This window comes from Cyprinus carpio, chromosome A4 (genome assembly GCF_018340385.1).
Source record: "Cyprinus carpio isolate SPL01 chromosome A4, ASM1834038v1, whole genome shotgun sequence".
Classification (NCBI taxonomy): Eukaryota; Metazoa; Chordata; class Actinopteri; order Cypriniformes; family Cyprinidae; genus Cyprinus; species Cyprinus carpio.
This window is the reverse complement of record NC_056575.1, coordinates 33,154,113-33,165,225: the sequence shown is the minus strand read 5'-3', so window position 1 is coordinate 33,165,225 and position 11,113 is coordinate 33,154,113. Positions and strand designations below refer to the sequence as shown.

The 11,113-nt window shown below is 42.3% G+C and overlaps 1 protein-coding gene across 1 annotated transcript; it reads left to right on the top strand.

Annotated features, from left to right (window-relative positions):
* The first annotated feature begins 684 nt into the window (after window positions 1-684).
* Window positions 685-2,679, top strand: LOC109048872. Its single transcript, XM_019066532.2, has 4 exons — window positions 685-850; window positions 952-1,117; window positions 1,275-1,402; window positions 1,503-2,679. Exons 1-4 carry the CDS (start codon window positions 815-817, stop codon window positions 1,824-1,826), a joined length of 654 nt encoding a protein of 217 aa, XP_018922077.2. The 5' UTR covers window positions 685-814; the 3' UTR covers window positions 1,827-2,679.
* Window positions 2,680-11,113: the final 8,434 nt, after the last annotated feature.

Below are 11,113 nucleotides of genomic sequence, written 5' to 3'. Positions count from 1 at the left end.
TAATTTATGCATGTTTATGACAACTGTAATTAAGTATCATTCACTCAATTATGACATTTTTAATGCAAATGTCATAACAAAGACATCTCAAACAATGTCATATTTGCATTAAAAATGTCATAACTGAGCTAATGACATTTAATGACAGTTGTCATAAACACAGTTGTCATAAACACACCCCTTCAAGTAAAGTGTTACCGTTTTGTTTGATAGGCATTAAGTCCATATTTTTATCCCTCTTGAAGGGGGAAAAAGCTTGAACAATAATATATTTTCTACTTTAAAGGAGAATACCACCAACCCATGTGCGAACAAAATATGCTGTTGGCATCAGCACTCTATTTCCCAACCTTAGTGATCCATACTCTGGAAACGGATATGTAAGTTTTTTTTAATTAATGGCTTATATTGCAATATATGAAGAATGTGAGAATGTGTATGTTCTTAATTTCTTCTTATGTTGCCATGTGGTGATGTGACCCCTGTGTTGCATACTTTTGTTCTTTTTGGGTTTTACAGGAACACTACTATGATGCAGAAAGTGGGTCTGGCTACTTGGCCTGGAGGATAAAGACCGTTCAGCGCAACACTGCAGTTCAATCTCGGAGATGCTCAACCAGCACTACGTATGGTCCAAAGAGCAAGAGGGATTTTCTCCTGGCTGACAAGCAACTGTTTGGCGAGGAATGCTGTGAGGCAATATTCTTATTGAAACATTCAACTGATGTGTCAGTTGTCAAAGATAAGATGATGGCAACATTTCAATACCGCCAGACGCTAGTTCAGGACCAGCAAATCTCTGCAACAGTCTTGGATGTGTTCCCCGCGGTTTCTCGACATCCCCGGCTTGGTAAGAAAGACATACCTTTGTTTGATCAGCGTATTTTTGAAGTGAACAATTATGACTCAATATTCTTTCAGTATCAAGGACTTAAGGTGTTTCTTCTGTAGATTGACCAAGATTTTACCATGATGTTTGGAGAAGAGGTTTCTGGCAGATTTTTGGCAAAATGGCCGACGTACTTCAAACCCAGGCTCCTGGCAGACTGCAAGAACCGGACTTCTAATGAGCATGTTGAAGAACTCTTGTCTGCGCAGCAAAACTCAAATGAGTCTGGTAAGTGTGCCTCGTTCTGCCTTTAAAACATTTACACAACAGATTCTTATCTTCTTACCTTAAGTATTGTCTTTGGCATAATCTGTCATTTTTTAAATAATATTTTAAGATAGAAATGTTTCTGAACATCTTACACTTAATTCTACTTTGCTCCTAGGCTGGGACAGTGACCTGTCAAGCGTTCTACTGCTGGTTCACCTGCTCCCCCCTACGTCAAAAGGCCACAAGAAGAGTGCTAAGATTAGCTCATATCAAGCTGTCAACCATGTGGCGAGATATCTTAAGGTATTTTGTGTATAATGTTTTTCATCCACTTGTTCTCATACTGCCGTTGCTTGTGTTGCATAACTTAAATTAATATTTTCTGTCTCTGTGTTTGTCACAGATTGGAACCAGTGTTGAGGCCTTCCTAGGGAGCTTGGAACCAGGACAGCCCTTCCTCCTCTGTGTTGGTGAACAGAAGAACAACATTCAGAGGTTCTATGTCATCGTTGACCAGAAGGCCATTCCTTGCAAGGAGCAAACATCCCTGGCAGCTTTCGATGAGCTTTTCAAGGCACACTTCATCTTCAGTGTTAACTACCATGAATCCCTCAACAGCTTCTACACATTCATCCAAACCACAGTGTTTAACATCGACTTGGGAAGTACCAAGGAAAGTCCCAGAGTAAAGGAACTCAGAGCAAGGCTGTTTCACACTAATATTTGAGCTGATACACTTCCTTGTTTGCAAATATGCTGATATGTTTTATTTGTAAGGCACACCAGAAAAGTTCTGCATTGCTTTGTCAGCATTTGAGACTTCGCCATGGATTATATCCAGGAAAGACATTACGTATGAAATGTGGACAACCGGGATGTTCTTTATCATTTTGTACGTATTCAGGGTTCAAAAAACACCTTGTTCGTTTGCACAAGGACACTTGTTCACCAAATAAACACCTCGTTCATTTGCACAGGGCCACTTGTTCACCAAATACTATTGACAATGTGGACGCTCAAAGTGAAGGTGATGAGCCTTCAAGTTCTCAGGCATTCTGTACAGACACTCCAGTAACTAGCCGGACCTCTGTTGACAAGCATCATTTGTTAAACCTGTGTAGATCTGTTGTAGCACAATTGCAAGCATCAGGTGTTGCTGAGAGCACTGTCCAAGCAATGGTAGGGTCAATGGAAGAGCTTGTAAATGACATTCATGAGCAAACAAGAGAAGCTGTTCTCAGCTGTACTTCTTCAGAGATTCAAGCAACCGATTTGGAAGAAAAGGTGGAAAATTGTTTTGATCAATTGGAAAATCCTTTCTCAGTCTTAAATACAGCAGCCAAACGACAGAAGTTCTTTGAGGAAAAGTGGGAAATAGTTGAACCTGTAGAGTATGTTCTTGGGGTGCGTTTTGATTTGCGAAGAGATCGGACAACAGGAGTTTACAATCAGATCCCTGTAACAGATAAATTTGTGTATGTACCCATCTTGGGAACCCTGAAATCTATGTTTAAGAATAGTGAATTATGTGAAAGTTTCCTGTAAGTCAAGCAACATAAAGAAGGTGTTTATAAAGATATATGTGATGGTTTCATACTTCAAAAGTAGTGATTTGTTTTCCCAGCAAAAACATGCTCTACAGATTCAGCTTTATTACGATGATTTTGAGACGGCAAATCCCTTGGGTTCAAAGAAAGGGATACACAAGCTTGGTTGCATTTACTTTATATTGAGGAACCTGCCCCCAAAATGTGGTGTGAAGCTGTGTGTGTGTGTGTGTGTGTGTGTGTGTGTGTGTGTGTGTGTGTGCGCGCGTGCACCTGTGTGTGTGTGTGTGTGTGTGTGTGCGTGCACCTGTGTGTGTGTGTGTGTGTGTGTGTGTGCGTGCACGTGTGTGTGTGTGTGTGTGTGCGTGCACCTGTGTGTGTGTGTGTGTGTGTGTGTGTGCGCGCGTGCACCTGTGTGTGTGTGTGTGTGTGTGTGTGTGCGTGCACCTGTGTGTGTGTGTGTGTGTGTGTGTGTGTGCACCTCTCTCCAGCAGCTGTGTGTGTGTGTGTGTGTGTGTGTGTGTCTCTCCAGCAAACTGTGGTGTGTCCAGCAGTGTGTGTGTGTGTGTGTGTGTGCACCTCTCTCTTCCAGTGCTCTGTGTGTGTGTGTGTGTGTGTGTGTGCACCTCTCTCCAGCAGTGTGTGTGTGTGTGCACCTCTCTCCAGCAGCTGTGTGTGTGTGTGTGTGTGTGTGCACCTCTCTCCAGCAGCTGTGTGTGTGTGTGTGTGTGTGTGTGCACCTCTCTCCAGCAGCTGTGTGTGTGTGTGTGTGTGTGTGTGCGTGCACCTCTCTCCAGTGTGTGTGTGTGTGTGTGTGTGTGTGTGCACCTCTGTGTGTGTGTGTGTGTGTGTGTGTGTGTGCACCTCTCTCCAGCAGCAGCTGTGTGTGTGTGTGTGTGTGTGTGTGCGCCTCTCTGCACCTCTCTCCAGCAGCTGTGTGTGTGTGTGTGTGTGTGTGATCCTGACGTGTGTGTGTGTGTGTGTGTGTGCACCTCTCTCCAGCAGTGTGTGTGTGTGTGTGTGTGTGTGTGTGTGTGTGCACCTCTCTCCAGCAGCTGGTGTGTGTCTGTGTGTGTGTGTGTGCACCTCTCTCCAGCAGCTGTGTGTGTGTGTGTGTGTGTGCACCTCTCTCCAGCAGCATCTCCTGTGTGTGTGTGTGCACCTCTCTCCAGCAGTGTGTGTGTGTGTGTGTGTGTGTGTGTGCACCTCTCTCCAGCAGCTGTGTGTGTGTGTGTGTGTGTGTGTGTACCTCTCTCCAGCAGCTGTGTGTGTGTGTGTGTGTGTGTGTGTGTGTGTGTGTGCCAGCAGCTGTGTGTGTGTGTGTGTGTGTGTGTGTGTGTGTGTGTGTGTGCGTGCACCTCTCTCCAGCAGCTGTGTGTGTGTGTGTGTGTGTGTGTGTGTGTGTGTGTGCACCTCTCTCCGTGTGTGTGTGTGTGTGTGTGTGTGTGTGTGTGTGTGTGTGTGTGCGTGCACCTCTCTCCAGCAGCTGTGTGTGTGTGTGTGTATGTGTGCACCTCTCTCCAGCAGTGTGTGTGTGTGTGTGTGTTTTTCAGAAAGAATGCACCTCTCTCCAGCAGCTGTGTGTGTGTGTGTGTGTGTGTGGTGTGTGTGTCTCTTCAGCAGTGTGTGTGTGTGTGTGTGTGTGTGTGTGTGCACCTCTCTCCAGCAGCTGTGTGTGTGTGTGTGTGCACCTCTCTCCAGCAGCTGTGTGTGTGTGTGTGTGTGTGTGTGTGTGTGTGCACCTCTCTCCAGCTGTGTGTGTGTGTGTGTGCACCTCTCTCCAGCAGTGTGTGTGTGTGTGTGTGTGTGTGTGTGTGTGTGTGTGCACCTCTCTCCAGCAGCTGTGTGTGTGTGTGTGTGTGCGTGTGTGCGTGCACCTCTCTCCAGCAGCTGTGTGTGTGTGTGTGTGTGTGTGTGTGCACCTCTCTCCAGCAGCTGTGTGTGTGTGTGTGTGTGTGTGTGTGTGCACCTCTCTCCAGCAGCTGTGTGTGTGTGTGTGTGAGTGTGTGTGTGTGTGCACCTCTCTCCAGCAGCTGTGTGTGTGTGTGTGTGTGTGTGTGTGTGTGTGTGTGTGTGTGAAGGTGTTTCCTGGTCTGTCAGTGGATTGTGTGTGTGTGTGTGTGTGTGTGTTGTGTGTGTGTGTGCCAGCAGCTGTGTGTGTGTGTGTGTGTGTGTGTGTGTGTGTGTGTGTGTGATCAGTGTGTGTGTGTGTGATCAGTGTGTGTGTGATCAGTGTGTGTGTGATCAGTGTGTGTGTGTGTGTGTGATCAGTGTGTGTGTGTGTGTGTGTGTGCACCTCTCTCCAGCAGTGTGTGTGTGTGTGTGTGTGTCAGTGTGTGTGTGTGTGTGTGTGCACCTCTCTCCAGCAGTGTGTGTGTGTGTGTGATCAGTGTGTGTGTGTGCACCTCTCTCCAACAGTGTGTGTGTGTGTGTGTGTGTGTGTGTGATCAGTGTGTGTGTGTGTGTGTGCATGTGATTACATTCATCTCTCTACGCTCAGGCTACGCTAGTGCATCCATGTGTGTGTGTGTGTGTGTGTGTGTGTGTGTGTGTGTGTGTGTGTGTGTGTGCACCTCTCTCCAGCAGCTGTGTCCAGCGCTTGGCCCAGTCGCTCAGCTGCGTGGCGTAGCTCTTCTCTATGCGCGCGCGCTCGTGCAGACAGTTCATCAGGTCGGTACACAGCCGGTTCCCATCGTCCACGCGCTTCACCGCACACTTGTAGTTCCCCACCTGACAGAGGGAGACACGCGAGCGTCAAAACACAGCACACGCGAGCAGAGAAACACACGCAGACGAGCGCCACGCACCTCCCAGAAGCTGTCGCTGGACACGTCCACCAGAGAGTCGGTCAAGTCTGACATGCTGAAACACAACAACAACACATTCAGATAAACACTGCTCTCACACACACACACACTCTGCACCTGAGAACACAGCCCACGCGTGTGAGCTACCATGACCTCACTTCCTGCTCTCTAGAAACACATTCAATCACAGCCTCCTAACAGTAATATTATTATAATATTTGAAACATAAACCATCTCTAAAAACTACAACATGTGGTCTTAAATTCATTTTCCCATCCTCTCTGTAACTTTAAGAAAGTGTTTTATGTGGATAAATGTACACAAAATAGATAACATTAGTTCTTTTTACTTCATGGTTACACCAAATGACACTTTCAGACTGTAAATAAGTGTGTTATATATGTGTGTGTGTGTGTGAGAGAGTGTTATATGTGTGTGTGTGTGCACTATGAATGCAGTCATAATGCCATACTGTAATAACGCATTATATCTTTTCATTAAAAGTAACAGAATCACTGTTTGATCATCTCGCACACCTGTGACGTCACCGGGGCCGACGGCTTTGCTCGTGACCACACGTCACCTCACTCAACTCACAATAACCACAACAAGAGTGTAACACACACACACACCACTCGACTGACCTGAACCACACCAAGAGTGTAACACACACAAAAAACACACCGAACGCGCAGGAATCATCGGTACCTGAGCGTGTTTCAGTCCGGATCATCGGTACCTGAGCGTGTTTCAGTCCGGATCTCAAGCGACTCTGACTTTCTCCGATTCTCATCGATACTGTTGCTGAGTCTGACTGACGTCACTTCCGCTCATTAACCCCGCAGTTTCCTTTCACACATTACGAATATAACATAATTAAAGAATGAAAGAAATCTTGGGAACATTACAGGTTTGTCTTCATGTAAAAACGAGACTATATTCATAAGAAACCCGTATTCTCTGAAGCTTTATCACTCTTTATCACAAGCAGAAATAACTCTGACCTGACGTTTACTGATTCTTACAGCATTTAAACGAGGTTAACTTGATCAGGTTTATTGTTGAAGTCCATTTATTGCTCAGAAATAAATAAATAAGTTAATTAATTAACACACCACACTATATGGGGTTAGGTGTTCTACACAACAGATATTAGAGAAATACGTTATCAGACTTCAGTTTGAAGGACAGGATTCATATGAACACAACATACCTGAAGTGTACTGAGATAAAGACGCTGTGCCCACCTGCCCCGCTGTCTCCTGTAGTGTGTGTGTGTGTGTGTGCAGCAGTGACTCTTCTTCTTCTTCTTCTCTGGTTGTTATACTCTGATGAGTGTTGAGCTGCAGGAACCACACACACGTGTGTGTGTCACACGGGATATTCTAGGGGTTTCTCCCTCCGGTCCTGAATTAGAGCTGAGCTCATGTTTCAGCAGCAGCAGTGTGTTTAATCCACACACACACACACACACACACACACACACACACAAGCACAGACACCGAATGACACACACACACACACATACACAGCAAATTTCTGGAGTTGAAAAATTAGGAGTTAGGCAAAAAAGTGTGAAAGAGTTAGATTTTTGGAGTTTATTTTTTAACTCTGACTTAAGTTTGTGTGTTATGGGATACTCTTGGCTGTGTTGTATTTTGGAGTTCATTCATTGGTGTTCAGGAGCGTGTTTTAACACCACGTCTGGAGTTAAATGTTAAGAAAGTGCGCCATGACACGACCCTGGTTCAGCAGCGCAGAGGACTGTTTTTCAAAATGTTTGATATTTTCTGACAGAAATACGTTTTGTCGTAGTTGTTACGTTATGTAGGCTAATGTCATGGGGCAAACTGTTGAACGTAAGTTAACTTGAACATGTGGCTGTTTTGTGTGGGTTTTATTTTCTTTCCTTTCACCATGTTTCTGAAAATGTGTTTTGCCGTCAAACTGAAGAGGTGACTTCGCTCAAGAAACCATAAATCTGTTCAGCTAGTCAAAGCTAGCCAGCAGCAGCCTCACCCTTACGAAAAAGTAGTATACTTAAAAAAGTAGTATAAGTTTATTTTATTAAGTATACTTAAGTAAAGTTCAAGTATATTTTTAAGTATACTTTATGTAGCAAGTATACAAATATCAGTGTTCTAGTAGTATACCTGTAAGTGTACTGTTTCAATACTCCTTGGGACTATATTGGCCCACTTTCTAGTATACAAAAGTAAACTTTAAGTATAATAGTAGTAAACTTTGAGTACACAACTAGTTTACCTCTATGTTTGTAGTTTGTACTGCAGTTATACTAAAGGTGAACTTATAGGTATACTGATAGTTTTGTACACTTTGAAGTATACTCTCAGTAAACTACTAGTTTAGTAGTTTTATACTGCAAGTATACTCATAAGTGTTCTTTAAGTGAACTTCACATCATACTTTAAGTATACAACTATGTCCCTATTTAGGTTTTAATTTGTATATATTTAGTATATCTGAACATACAAAACATCCACAGAAAGAACAGGGTATCTGCTTGTACACAAAAACATTTTATTCTAACTTCATGCATTCTTTTTTAAACACTTTAATGTGTGATTATTACCTCTTCATCAGTTGACATTTTATTCCATAACGTTACAGTTTTGATGTTGTTTCATGTCAGATGATCTGTTAGATTACATGTGTTAGTATCTGCTGTTCATTAGAGTACTCTAATTACTTTTTTCCTGAAATGTGTAACTTAACGCGTTAGTTTCGTGCGTAAGTAATCAGTAACTTCGTTATTTTTTTAAAAAAAGTAATCCGTTATTTTAAGGAAAGGAAAATCCTAGGTCTACTGTGCCACCTGCGGATGTATCAGCGGATCAGAAGCTCTGTGATCGTAAAGTCAATGGCTGTGATACGTCTGTGCCCTGCGCCTGACCCTGTGTGTGTGTGGGTTTTTTTTTCGAACTCCCGGCAAGATGGCAGAGAGGACAGCGTTTGGTTTATGGAAGTACGCACATTATTTTCAATTTGTCAACGAAAAAGAAAAGAACATAACGGTAAAATGCACACTCTGCGTTGGTGAAAAGCTTCTGTCGACCGCCAAAAATTCTACCTCAAATTTAAAAAAACATCTCGCATCCAAACACCAATCTAGCACTCTTGCTGAGTATTTTAAGTCAGGTGTCGAGATCGATATGTTGAACAAGTTCCCCAGGATCAAGACAGTGTTTCTGCGCTTCAATACCCCACCACCCTCCAGCGCACCCGTGCAGAGGCTTTTCAGCCTCGGGAGTCTCGTTCTTACTCCCAGGAGAAATCGACTGTCGGACAAACGTTTTCGAAAATCTGCTTCTGCTACGTTTTAATCACTACTTTGAAGAGTAAATGTAAGAGGACTGTGTTAAAGCGAATTTAGGCTTGTGACTGTGAGTGACACTTTAATAATAATTAGTTCGGCTATTAAGCGATTTGTCATTTGCCTGTGTGGCAGTGAAGGATTTAATTCGGTTTGTTATCATTTTTGTTTGACAGGCAGCTGTTAATTTCTGTTAGATCGTTGGCTGGCTGGTTGTTCATCATTTCTAAATGGATTTAAATCTGCAAGCCTGTTTAAGGTTGTGTTTCCAAGTAAGCATACTGGTACTTTGATAACTGCATTATTTAAAGTTAAAGAAAAAATCAGGAGTTATCTTGTGGTGCTCATAATATACAGTAGCCTAGGCTACCCGGGCTGGGTAGGTGCGAATTTTGATTAATAATATGTTCTGTGATAATAAATAAATAAAACGCCATGTGGAATAGCCTATTGCTGACTGTCTTTCCTGTTATTGTTATCCTGCAGTGTTAATTTAGTCGGATGTCTGACGTTATTGATTGTCGGGAGTCACGACTTCTAGGTGCATTTAAAGGGGCCGGGGGCTGTGTCTGTCATGTGTGAGCCGCTGCAAACGGCTTTTAATTTTTGGTAACGCATGAGTACTCTAACGCGTTACTTTTATGAATAGGTAACGCTGTATCATAACTGATTACTTTTAATTGATGGTAACGTTGTAACCTAACTAACTACTTTCCAAAGTAACTATACCCAACACTGTTGTTGTTTTTTTTTTCTTCTTCACTTGTGTTTTTTGGAAATTCTGTACAGAAGATGTGTACTAGCGCCCTCTACCTTATAACAATGAAAACATGGATTCTAGAAGCACAAGTATAGTTCAGATATATTTAGACTTTTTTAAGTCAAGTATACTTAAAAGTCATTTTAAGTATATTTCTGAGGAGTACAAAAAGCACATTTCTAAAAATTACAAATAAATTAAAATAAAAGCATACTTTCCTATTTTTAGTTTAAAAGAAGTATACTAATAGCACACTTGAATAAACTTCTTTTTCGTAAGGGTATGTTTGTAACATTGCCTAATGTTTTAAAAAAAACCCTGCAGTGTACCCTGCTAATACGATACATTTTGAGCCGTGAAAGTGTAGGGCTGTAATTTTTTAAATTGTAACAGCCATGATAAATACGTCTGAGAGTGCGTGGTTTTCAGTTTACACTTACACACACACACACACACACAGAGATATATATATATAGCATTCTCAATCACACTAACATTAGTTGTTATCTTAGATTACATGTTTTCTCTTTACTTTTAGGTCACAATGTTGATAAAAGTGCAATGTGGAGGGAAGAAGAAATATATAAAACTGGAGTTTGTTTCTCAGATTTTCTTAGTGCAGGTGAGTTATATATTCAGTATTTAGTTAATAAAGACTAAGTAGCAGTAGTTTTGTAATTTCTTTTGTAAATAACCTGTTGGTATTATGGTTTAGTCCAGCAGAGGTTTCTGATACCAGAGAAAGTCACAAATGACCAGGGCATAGAGGTGGATAGATAGATAGATAGATATAGATATTTTCTGAGTTTGTGTCTTGACTCAAACTGTATTTCAGAACTTCTGTTTTTGCTGAAACTTCTCAGACCTGACAGAGTTTGGTGCCTCTTCAAATCAGACAGAATATGTTATGCTCACCCTCTTGTGGTAAGTAGGGTTATATGTAATGTGATTCTTTTGTCTGACCCTGGATATATCCACTCTGGTACATAAAAGAGTTTCGCTGAAGCAACTCTTCGATTATGTCTTATACTGTGTTTTTGTGATCTTCAGATTTGACTGTCCTGCAGCAAGGGGTTGTTGAAGGACCCTCCTCCCCAAGTCTGACAGATACATTGTCTGTCTCAAGCAGTTTAAGCAGCAGTGATTCTGGATCTCAAATGCTTCAACCTTTAACGGACAGTAGCTCACATGCATGAAAAAGAAGGGTAAGAATCTTCAAGACATGGCTTTATCCTTTAAAAAAATAAATGTAAAAAAATCAGACAATAATCTTAAGACATTAGTTTCATCTTTGCAGGAGTGCAGTTAGTAGAGCAACAAAGGAGTTCCATGCCCTTGGGATTGTGTCCCTGTTCCCATCTTTGAAAGACCCATACTCTAAAAAAGGATATGTAAGTTTGCCTACCGAACCATAAACAACATACACTGTAGTCACTGTGATTGTATTATTTTGTCTAACATAAGATACTGCTTCCTCCCAGGAACATTTCTATGACATTCAGAGCAACAAAGGCTTTCTTGAGTGGCGTATAAAGACAGTGCAACGTAAATCCAGAACCACCTCTG

What these genes read in the sequence shown, in the direction of transcription:
- LOC109048872 (XM_019066532.2), top strand. Translation starts at nt 815, where the DNA reads ATGTGTTCCCCGCGGTTTCTCGACATCCCCGGCTTG. An exon ending in TTCTCGACATCCCCGGCTTG is followed by an intron (nt 851 to 951) that starts GTAAGAAAGACA and finishes TTTCTTCTGTAG; the next exon opens with ATTGACCAAGATTTTACCAT. An exon ending in ATGTGGCGAGATATCTTAAG is followed by an intron (nt 1,403 to 1,502) that starts GTATTTTGTGTA and finishes TGTTTGTCACAG; the next exon opens with ATTGGAACCAGTGTTGAGGC.